The sequence below is a fragment of the Rhinolophus sinicus genome, linkage group LG09, assembly GCF_036562045.2.
Source record: "Rhinolophus sinicus isolate RSC01 linkage group LG09, ASM3656204v1, whole genome shotgun sequence".
Taxonomy (NCBI): domain Eukaryota; kingdom Metazoa; phylum Chordata; class Mammalia; order Chiroptera; family Rhinolophidae; genus Rhinolophus; species Rhinolophus sinicus.
Window position 1 is genome coordinate 36,538,210 of NC_133758.1, and position 12,523 is coordinate 36,550,732.

Below are 12,523 nucleotides of genomic sequence, written 5' to 3' on the forward strand. Positions count from 1 at the left end.
TCTCGCTAGTTTGAACTTATTTGATCCTAATGCTTTATAGATTTGCTTTCCAAAATATCTAATAAATTGAAGTCCCTGAGTTTGTTAACAGTGTCCTTTTAATCTCGTAGGGAAAAAAATGAACCACAATGCCAAACCCCTATTCAATGTACCACAACAGTAATGCATGGAATGGCTCCTTATGACCTGAGGAAATGGAGTGTTCATCATTCTGCACACAGCTTACTTGCAGAAAGCGATTTAGGCACTGAGGAGAAGCATGCTGAGCATGTCATTTTAGATGTTATTGCATAACAGAAGAAAATGTGGCAGAGGGGAGGAGTCAGAGGCTAGAAAATATGTTGCTAATGGCATTTATTATTATTTGTGTGTTCTATATTTGAAGGTCTGAAGTGATCCTTTCCTTGAATCACAGTGAATTTGTTTTCTAAGTTATGGAAAAAATGAGTCTTTAGAAGTGTGTAAATGTTTCACAATTTTCCTTTCGAGTATCTAAACCGTGTTTTATGTTTTTTAAGTGAGCACTATTCTTATCAGTAGTGTTTTCAGTCAAGTCTGAGTGATTAAATGGTTGCTTTGAAAAAGTAAAATTAAGATTGATTGAGAAGATAACTATACCTTCTATTTAGGAGACCCTGAAATGAAGGGTGACCATTCATTTTCCATGTGTGCTGTGTCTAGGAACATATGTGATGACGGTCACTGCCATTGATGATGACGATCCAAATACCTTAAATGGGATGTTGAGGTACAGAATCCTGTCCCAGGCTCCAAGCACCCCTTCACCCAACATGTTTACCATCAACAATGAGACTGGTGATATTATCACTGTGGCAGCTGGACTTGATAGAGAAGTAAGCCAACCAAAAACTGTCTTTAAATTTGTTTTTAATTTTAAAGGTGCACAGTATCACATACAATTAATCTCTAGGTAATAATATATCCACAATATTATTCAATGTGAATTGTCATTAAGAAATATGTTGTATTATTTTCTACATAACTTCAAATGGTTAAATGATATATGTACACCGGATAAATCTTTCCTAGTCTTATATGATAGTCTATGTAATATTTAGTGTGGTAATTGACTAAGTTAATTAGATACCTCTGGTATCTAATTCTTAAAATCGTTGGCATTTTCTCGGTTTGCCCTTATAGTCAAAGGTTTTTGTGAGGAATTACGTTAAAAACCATGTCCAAATAATGTGTGTATACGTGTAAGATAATTATTAACATTCACAGTTTTAAGAGACTACAAATAACATATGTGTGATTAGATTTTTTGTAGCCTCTGTGCAGAGCCTGGCTTAGTACAGAGGAGATTATCTCCTTTATTAGAACTTGCCCATTAACTCTGAGATTAATGTATTTAACGTATTTGAACATTAGTAATTTCATTTATTCTACTGACAAGCCTTTCAAGTTATAAATAGTGATAAACACACTTCTGGCATAGTATTTTGTTGAAAAGGCATAAAATGTTGGTGGTATTGAACTATTACTATGTAGTATCACAATCTGAGAAGGAATGGGTATTTCAGTAAATTCCAGGTGGTCATCTCACTGTGACAGACCTCAACCCACCGTGCTCCTCCACACCTCTGTGTTTTTGTTCGTATGATTCCTTCTACCAGGAATGTCTTGCATCTTGATCTTGATCTTGAACTTTCCAGTTCTTCATGTTCTAATTTAAGCCCTGCTTATATCCTTTTATGAAAACTCCAGCCCTGATGAATCTTCTATACTTTTTCTCTATTCTGTTCTTACCATTTTCTTAAGACATTCTCAAGCTCATTATTGGCCATCAGGAATCATTGTGTGAGTGAATTGTCCAAGTGCCAATTCATAAGGATTCATGCTCTGTAGATTTCTGGCTGAGCCAGCCTTTATAGTAATGAGACCTCAAATTATGTATGTCAAAAGGAAACATTATACCTACCACAATAAATATTATCGACAAGGATTTTTAAGAGCTGGTTTTTATGACGCTTTATTTATATGCCTTAGCATTCACTTGAATTGGATCGAAGGAAACATTACTATTGCAATTAATTATATACACAAGATAGTGCTAGAAGCACTTGGATAAAGTAATATGAGCCAATCAAGATTACTTTATTCACAACTGAGCTGAGAGCCTTACTTTGGAGCTAGATGTATGCTTATTTTATTGTACCTATTAATTTCCAGGTGTCAACAATTTTTTTTTTCTAAAAATTTTTTGTGTCAGGTTGTTGAAATTTAGTTTTTGCAATAGTACTTTTAGTTTGGTGACATTCAGAATATGTATGTCTTTGCACCTTTTCCAATACTATATGAAATACTATTCTTAAATGGCAATAAACTCAGCATGAATGTCCTATTTTATAAGAATATGGTATATTTTTTAATATTCTCTCTTGAGGTCAAGATTGCTCACATAAGCAGGTATAACTCCTACTAATCTCTCAATCCTAATATTTCTTTTATTTACACTTCCATTGTGAGATACAGAAATGGGGCTTCATCTTGTTTTCATACAGTAATATTCCTATCACATTTAGCCTGGCTGTTTCATGTCAAGAAAGAGGCATCGAGAATTAAAGATAGTTTTACTACAGCAGACCAACCATATTTAAAAATCAGAGACTGTGTTTAGTTCAGAGGATGAAAGTCTGAAGTCACATCATAATCATGGGTAAATATATCTTGCAGTGGACAGAAACAGCTATTCACTACCTCCTGATGAAACGAATGTGGAAATAAATGCATTTGAAACTATAGAATCATGCGTTAGATACAATAAGAGATGTAGTTTCTTGACAGTAATATTATTAAACACAACAATGAGTTAAGTTACTAGGGAAAATTATGGAAAACCTTCATTTTCCAAAAGACATTTAACATAGAAAAAAATGTGTCTGTCTAGGATGGTTTATGCTAATTCTGCCTGAGGCTGGGGATAAATTACTCTGACTTCAGGCCTCGTGCAGGCTTGAAATTCTTTTATTTCTATTAGAATTCAGTTTTCTTTCTGTTAAAAGTAATTTCAGTTATCATTCTCCCGGAATACATGACACTTTTAAGTGATTGAACTCTTAATGACTGAAATGCTTACTAAGATTCAACTTTTTATTTTCCTTTAATCTTCAAGTTTTAAAAAATATTAATTCTTCCAATTTTCCAGACATAAAGCTGTACCCACTACATACCTCAGTCTTCAGTTTTGTTTTTTTATCTGTACCTGCATTCTTGTTGCATTCCTTGGTGGTGCCTATTCCTGGCATTTTCTTCTTCTCTCCACCCTCTTTATGTCCATCTCCTGACTATCTGCTTCACTAGGTTTGAATTCTAACTCTGTGTGTTATGGGCTATTTGACCTCCCACATCTGTAAGTGGGGATAATAATATGACCTACCTCATGGGATGGCTGTAAGGATTATGGAACACAAAGCATAAGGCATTTAGCACAGTGCCCAATAAATATTAGCTCTTATTTTCCCCCCGTTGCCATCATAAATCCGGCCTCAGCATCTACTAGGTGAGCACCATTGCTTTTACTCATTATAATTGTTCCCATGGCAAAGAAAGAATTATACTTCCTGTGTTTCAAGCCTAATCATCCTTTTACTTGTGCCCTCAACTCTGTGTTCTACCCTAAAGGAATGTTCTTCTGTTTTCTGTTTGCTCAGCCCTCCCGTCTCTACAGGTTCCTTTCTACAAACCCCACAGATTTCTTCATTATGTACAAACATGCTGATTCTCCCTTATGGTAAAATGATTCTCCACAACCCATAGGATGAAGACAGAATTCTTTCACATGGTATTCTAGACCCTCTATGACTTTGGCCCCAAAACCTCCTTTAGACTACCTACCCTCCTGGAATTTCTTGCCTTCTGCTTATGAGCAAGTGATGCCCCAGGCAACCCCATGCAATTCCTTCTACAAATCTGAAGTTTTATATTCTCTGTTCCCATTGTTTCTTCTGTCTGAAAATCCCTTTCCCATCTGTCTATACAGCAGGCTAATCCTCACTCTCTGACAGCTGGTCCTCAGCCCTTTCCCTGGGCACCCACTGTAGTCTGTGCATCCTTCCAGATACACAAAGACTATGTTTCATAGACATCATGTCTGCATTCTTACTCCCAATATTAAGGGAAGCTAATGTGTTCCTCACATTCACCCTGAAAAACTCTGAAGAAATATTCATGTTACAAGAATTTCTTCTTCATTTCAGCACCAGGCTCCTCAGGGTACAGCCCACACTTACTGCTCAACTCCCACTCCTTCCTCTTCTCTTTGAAACCTGGATTCATGCCTACCCTACCCAGATGCACACATGCCACACATATATTCTGACTTTCTTGGAAGGCACTGATGTAGTGGAGCCATTAAAGGTACAGACTCTGGACTCAGAGCTCCTGGATTCAGATCTTGTCTCTGCTACTTATGGCTGGGCATCACTGGGCAAGCTTCCTCGCCTCCCTAAGCATTGGTTTTCTCATCTGTAAAACAGGAGTGAAATAATCCACCTGCCTTATAGGATTCTTGTGAGGACTAAATGAGATAATGTATAGTGCTTAGTGCTGTGCCTGGCACATAGTTAGTGATCAATCTCAATAAATGCCCATTATTATTTTTTATCACCAAGGACCTTAGAACAATGTCAACAAACAGTTAGCATTCAAAAACATTTTAGATTCTAAGATAGGTAATACTATCAGTCCCATTTCACAAATGAGGGAACTGGGGCTTAGGAATTAAAAATTTGAACAGGCTCACAAAGCTGTACTTCCCCTGTAAGTTCTCATGACATTATTATGTATGTAAATGTCCATTCCCTAATCCAGTGCAATTCAAAAACAAATGTGTTGTCTCCCTAAATCTGTGATTCCTGATGAATCTCCAGTTCTATATGACCACCTTCTTTTCAGCCTCCCAAGATAATGGTCTGCTTGCCTTTACCATGCACGGCCATCAATCCACCTTGATATTTAGTCATCAAGTTCCTCTTGATTAACCCCCAAAATGCTTCTTGCGTTCATTCCTCCCTCATGCTCTGAGGACTCGTTCCGACGCCCCGTTAAAGGCTCCTTGCATCATTTCTTCCTACCTTTACTCCAGTTGCACTGTACACTTGGTTCCATGATGCAATAATATCTATCCCCATCATTAATGACAGCAAAGCCACCTCTGGTTTGGTTCATTATTTTAGTCAAATAAATACCACATTGCCTGGCATCTAATGGACATTTATTAAATATTTGCCAAATGAATGACTGAAGGGTCTCACCTCTTCATTCACTTATGTCCCTCTAGTTCAGTGTTTCAAACGTGGTACACAGGTGCAATAATTTTAACAGATACACATAGGGAAGCCTCTAGAGAAAACCAGAGACTACAGGTCTTTTAGATGCTACTCCATCAAGTAAAGACTACCAGAGTACAAGGATTGTATTGTGTTTATTGTTACAGTTATGTGTATGGCAAGTGATGCTAGTTTTCCACTTATGGTACATTTACAATAAATTAAGGTTTTTTTTTTAAAGGGAGTTAATGTCAAGGTAAAGAGTAAGTGTCTCATGGTATAGAAATATGAGGAGCGGCAGAATTGGAAAGACGGTCTATGAATAATGAGTTTGGGAAACAGTGGGGTAGTTTACTCTCTTAGTATATGTTCTAAGGAATAAATGATAGCTAACTGTGTAAAGAAGATGGTTTTTCCTAGACCTAAAATGATTTTTCTAATGTAATGCAAGGTCCAAGGTGTCTCATCCATTCATCCATCCAAAAGCAAAAAGTCAACAAAGAAGTGTTGGCGAGGATGTGAAGAAAAGGGAAACCTTGTGCACTGATGGTGGGAATGTAACCTGGTGCAGGCACTATGGAAGACAGTCTGGAGCTTTCTCAAAAAATTAAGAATACAGCTACCATGTGACCCAGCAATTCCACGTCTGCATATTTATCCAAAGAAAGTGAAAACAGTAATTTGAAAAGATACATGTACCCATATATATGTTCACTGCAGCATTTTTACAGTAGCCAAGATAAAGAAGCAAACTGAGTATCCATTAATAGAGGAATAGATAAAGAAGACATGTTACATATGATATGTGTATATATATATATACACACACACACTTATATACATATAGAGAGAGACACACACAATGGAATATTAACCAGTCATAGAAAATTAAATCTTGCCATTTGTGACATCTTGGATGGAACTCAAGGCTATTATTCTGAGTGAAATAAGTCAGACAGAGAAAGACAAATACCATATGACTTCATTTATATGTGGAATCTAAAACAAAACAAAACAAATGAACATAAAACAAAGTAGAAACAGTCTCATAGATACAGGGAACAAACTGATGGCCGTCCAGGGGTGGGGAGAGGGTTGGGGGAGGGATGGCCCAGAAAAGTGAAGGGGAATGAGATGTACAGACTTCTAGTTATAAAATAAATAAATCCTAAGAATATAATGTGCAGCATAGGTTATATAGTCAATAATATCATAATAACTTTGGATACTTACAGATGGTTACTAGACTTATGATGATCACTTTGTAAGTTATATAAATGTCAAATCATAATATTGTACACTTGAAGCTACTATAATTTGTATATCCACTATAATTTAAAAAAATTTTTAAAAGAGCATTTATTGCTAGGCTTTCCTCTGTGTCAGGCATTATGTGTATGACAGCAACATAAACATTGACAAAGCAGGTGCCCTGGGAAGGGGTGTGTACACAGCGGGTCAGGACAGGCATATGGATTGATGACAACCATATAAACTAGAAACAGTGAAAAAAAAAAGTGTTTCCTGAGTAGACAAACAGCTCGGCCTCAAGGACCTTCAGAAGTCATCTCTGAGGCGACATTTAAGCTTCATGTTTATCAGGCTCAGAATAAAGGAAAGGATATTCTAGGCTAGGGTTTCTCAACCTTGGCGCTATTGACATTTGGATCAGATAAATCTTTGCTATGGAGGCCTGTCCCGCGCATCATAGGATGTTTAGCAGCATCTCTGGCCTCTATCCATTAGATGTCGGTAGTATCCCCCAGTTTTGACAACCAAAAATGTCCTAGGGTATTGCCAAATGTCCCCTGGAGGGTACAAAATCACCCTGGTTGAGAACCACCAGTTTAGGCGAAAGGAAATGTCAAATGCAATGGCATCGAGAAATGACAGGCATTTGAAAATAAATTTAAAAAGCCAAAGGTTTGGGGAAAGTGGATGAAACGTGATAGCCTTGGTAAGATAGTTGAGAAAGAGAGGGAAGGATTGTCAGCAAGCAGATGAGTTTATCCTTTCTAGAATAGGAAGTGAGGAAGTGTTTTTAAGCAAAGCCCCTTGGTCAGATGTGGGACTGTGAAGGTGGAAAGTCAAATCTTTATGGAATCTAAATGTCAGTCATTCAGAACCAGATGCCCAGTGACTAAATTAAGCCAGAAGCTCTAAACAGTTTGGTTGTCTAAAACGTAGGCTGTCGTTACTGAATGTAAGAGCCTTTTACCAACCAGGCATTCGAAAATTATATTTATTACTTGCCAGGTTGTTATTTCTTTATTTGAAGAGACATTGTGTTTTAGAAATAACAAAGTTCTTTTGTGACTTACAGATTTCAAGACTAGCTTGAAGCAATAGGAAATTTCAAGTATTAGCTACTGATCCCACTATTTCAGCTCAATGGATAATTTCATATATTATGCTTATATGATTTAAAAATCTTGGTAGATTAGGCATTAACAATGAACTATGTCTCCATATAATGTCTGTGGTTTTTCTTGTTTTTTTTTATGTTAAAAAAAAAGCTTAACTTAAAAAAATTGAGATTGTCATCCATTTCTGCAAATAGCAGCTAACCAAAAAAATGGAATTTCAACAACAAATTTTTATTTTCAGCTGGGAGACTGAATTGAGTGCCCTACAAAATTCTCTCACTAACCATGAGAACATTAAGCCGAAATGACACTCTTAATTGGGAAAGGAAGTCATTGAGAAATACTTTAGCCTACATAAGCATTATGGTGAGGTGTTACGGGTTAAGAAAACTTAAAATGGCTCAACCAGCACTATTCCTTTGTTTCTTTTCCCTTTTTTTTTTTAACTTTAAGAAAGTGTGGTATTTTCTCTTTTAGTAAGATAAAAAAAGAAAACTAAAGTAAATAACTGCTAGAGATTGGCATTTGGGTGGACAGAGACTTAAAATCGAATGTGTGAGCTTTGGCTTTTCTTCCTCCTCCTTTTTTTTTTCCCTTGCTCTTCCCACTAACAACTAAATCAAAAGCTGCAATTTGTGTCTGTTCTATCCAAGCTCCAGAAATCCCTTAAGCAGGGCCATTCATAATGTTAGTTATATTTAGAATCACGGAAAACTGCACTTTGCAGTGACAGTTTATTTTTGTACGAAGAAATGAGTTTTGTTGTTCAGAATGTTTTAACATTTATGAAACCAGTCAACTTTTTATCTGTACCAAGTTCCACAGAGATTTCAAATGATTTTAGATACTCATTTTGGTTAGGTTTTCCTAATATACAAGTTTGTCATCTAATGTTATAGACAAGCCCAAGATGTTCTCTTAAGTGTATTACAGCTTAATTTGACTCCTCTTTAAAAAATTGTCTCTGAAATTTGAAAGCAGCGATGCCTATTTGATAATAATTGTATGTAAATATGTCCATATCCGTTATAGGTCTGTGGACACTATGAGTGTTATGTCCAAATAGCAATGCATTGCGTATACAAATATTAAATACCGACTTTGTTCCAGGATGAAGAATATAAACATAAATCCTTTAATTAGGTTTTAGTTCATTTAAGAATGTATCTCTCCTATATAGTTATGAATAGTATGTACAAATGGGAATTAGGAGAAAATATTTTATCAAACCTGTTATAATAGGACACAGATAAGAATATGCAAGTATGCCAACAAATATGTATAAACATATGTAATAATTATTAATTTACATGGAATCAGTTTGGTAAATTAAATGAGCTATCACTTTTAACTCATCAGATTAGTAAAAATTATAGATGGATAAAATCTCATTTTGGCAAGAGGGTTGAGGAATAGGCTTTAAACACAGTTGGTAGGAGTTGAACTTGGCATTGACTTTTCAGAGAGCAATTTTTAAGTATATGTCAAATTTGTGATGTGCCTACTTTTTCATTCAGTAATCCTACCTAATATATATATATATATATATATATATATATATATATATATATATATATATATAAAAGAAAGCATATATACTTTGTGAGTTATATATACTTTCTTCTCCCTCTCAAGATTCTTTACTGTCTTTTGTATCCTAAACTGGGCAGAAATTAACATATGATAAAATAACTACAAACCAATGGACTTGAATGCTTGATCATAATGTTGAGAAGTTCAGAAGAAACGGAAAGTTTGAAGCCAGATGAAAGTTCAACTCAGCTGTGAATTTCACACATCTGCACTGCATTCCTTCCACAAGCAGAAGTGAAAATATATAGTTAAATCTCTCTAGATAAAGACCAGACCTGTGCTTTTGTGAGTTAAAGTAAACTCCACTTGGGAAATTTCAAGTAATGTTAATCAGAATGAACGATGCTGTGCTCTCCGTGTGTAATAAAGCGGCATTTATAGAACAACTGTTATGTCTTTTTGAGGAATTAGTTTCATTTAAGTTATCTTTATGTCTTTTTAGAAAGTACAACAGTATATGTTAATAATTCAAGCTACAGACACGGAAGGCAGTCCCACATACGGCCTTTCAAACACAGCTACGGCTGTCATCACGGTGACAGATGTCAATGACAATCCTCCAGAGTTTACTGCCATGTCAGTAAGTACAGACTGTCACTCACAGAACTTTAGGTCTGTGGTTCATTACTGAGATACTTTGTCATGAATAATAAATGTGTTAAATAGAGGTGAAAGTCGCATAACCTAATTGTAGAATGGCTACTGACTCAGACGTTTTCTGTCACTTAAACCACGGTTTAAATAAGGCACCAAAGTAATTTGTTTCCTCTCAGTCACTGAGTCCACTGATAACGCTGTTAAAATATGCTGCCTGGAAGAAATTTCCCCCCAAAACTTAGTGCTGTTATAACAAAATAATTATAAATATTTTCAGGTTCATGAATTACATGACTGATTTTTGTTCCTTCGTCCGCCTATAATTATTATTATCTCTGGAGGAAAATTATTTCCCTCAGACAAGTCCTTTCCTCCTCCCTCCCATTACTCATCCTGATATTCCTAAATGGATGCTAATTTTAATATTAATGAAACAGTGACATGATTGGGAAAACATTGACTGCTGAGAAAAGTTACAGTTATTAAAATCAAACATAAATGCTATGATTACCTGCATTCCTGGTCTCCTCGTTGAGTGGGGATAATCAAGACTTAATGGGACAGTAATATCAGGGTTGTGTGGTCATCAAGACAGGTGTGGTCATCAAGACAGGCTGTTGTCCTTCCCTCATGCACGTCGCTCTTCTGACTGACTTTTTTCTTTCTTACAGTTCTATGGTGAAGTCCCTGAAAACAGGGTGGATGTCATAGTAGCTAATCTAACTGTGACTGATAAGGATCAGCCCCACACGCCAGCCTGGAATGCGGTGTACAGGATCAGCGGTGGGGACCCCACAGGGCGCTTTGCCATTCAGACCGATCCGAACAGTAACGACGGCCTAGTCACAGTGGTGAAAGTAAGTGCAACTCAGGTCATTGACCTTATGGCCACTCTGCAGTGACCAGTGCCATGGGTGCCAAAAAAATGTATACCAGTGGACAGTTTGGTCAATGTTGCTCAAGCAGTAGTTCGCCGTAATCAGGAGTGTCTGGACGCTGATGGTAACCACTTTGAGCACCTCTTGTAATTGCAGAAGTCACACGTGACTTGTATTCATCTTTTGTTCTCAGTATATATTAAGTATTACAACTTAATACAGTTTTTTTCCTTTCTTAAAATGTGTATACATTTTTTGGCACCCTCTATGCATGCCACCTCTTTTCTTATTCAGTTTTAGGACTGTTTTCTTTCAAACATCTCTAAATCTGGAATTAATGTATTGTGGTAAGTCCCGTTTGTTATTTTGCAGTGTGTGTTGAGGCTGAGGCCAACATAGATATGTTCACGTTATCTCTGGAATATGAACATTTTTAAATCGTTTTGGACATTTTTAACCATCTGAAGACAGGAAAGCCCACCACAAGGTTAACCGTCAGGGTGGTTGTGCGTTAGTGACATTTCGCATCCTGAAGTTTGGATCACCAATTGACAACTATTAGGAATGACGCCCAGCACCTACTATTCTTATGCCTGTAGGTTGCTATTAGAGTACTGGTTCAGGGAACAATGTAGAAAATAGCACAAAAGTAAAATGGAATGAGCAGGCAAGAAGAGGGCCTACGCTTTTAAAAGGTTTTCAATTTACCTTGCTGTTTTTAAATGCTATGTTCAAGACTTGAAGAAATTAGTTTTTCTGATCCTTGTCAAAAAATAACATAAAACTGAGTGCTAGAAGTAAAGGGGGGTGTTAACTTCAAGTGTAATAAATCCACAGCGCTAATGTAAGAGCTCTTTAAAGTGAACCTCTCTTCTGTTTAACCACCCCGTGAACAGATGTGCTTCCCTGCCTCCCATCCCAGCACTCTTGATTTGTAAGTGAACCCAAATGTTGCCTTAACACAGAAAGATGCACTGAGGTGTCCATTGTCCAGAACTGTATATGTGCGTGAGTCGAGTGATAACTTCCCCCATGAAGTGGCGCTGAGAAATTGCTGAACATAGGCAAGTGATCCAGAACACAGCCCCCGGAGCCTGAACGTCTGTGTTTGAAGCCGAGCTCAGCTCTTGGCAGTGCTGTGACCCCGGCACGTTGGCTAACCTCTGTAAGCCTCAGGTTCCCCAGGCAGAAAGTGAGGATGGTAACAGTACGGAAGTCATAGCGTTGTTGTGAGGGCTAGAGAAGCTTCCTCCACGGTAAAGCTCATAGAAGTATGCATACCACTTAGCATAAATAAGTGTTATGTGGTGCATGAAATCGCTCAAAATAATTCTGTCTTAACTTTCTGGCTTCTTTACTGTCATGTTTACAATAATTGAGGAAGGGATGCTGAATTGGGGATTTTAGAGTGAGGAAACCAACAAACAAAAACTGTGTTTAAAGATTTGGAGAGGTGGTCTAGATTAAGAAACTGGTGAGGTTGGTGCTAATCATGTGGCTTCCTTACTAGCTTTAGCTCTTGATCATTCTTAGACTACCTGTGATGGCATGAGAGCGCTCCAAGCTCTTTTTCTGTATTATTCCCACGCAGTACTGCTTATCTGCACCTCCATTAGAAGGTGATCAACGGAAATTAAGAATGAAAGTTCAGTCTGTTCACTTTTGACTCCCGGTAACTTTTCTATTGACAGTAGGGTTCAGTGGAACTTTGGAAGTTATCATTTACAGTAAGGGTTATTTGTGCATTGTCTTTTATCTAGAGTGTTGTTCTTACATTTGGGATTTTTACAGATCAGTA

General features: G+C 37.0%; 1 protein-coding gene across 1 annotated transcript in view; it reads left to right on the forward strand.

Moving 5' to 3' along the window:
- CDH2 (cadherin 2) overlaps nucleotides 1-12,523 on the forward strand; it is a 207,117-nt gene that overhangs the window by 162,191 nt on the left and 32,403 nt on the right. Inside the window, exons 7-9 of the mRNA XM_074340200.1 lie at nucleotides 682-854; nucleotides 9,693-9,830; nucleotides 10,519-10,704. Coding sequence (XP_074196301.1) covers nucleotides 682-854; nucleotides 9,693-9,830; nucleotides 10,519-10,704 — 497 coding nt within the window. The remainder of the gene's footprint in view (nucleotides 1-681; nucleotides 855-9,692; nucleotides 9,831-10,518; nucleotides 10,705-12,523) is intronic.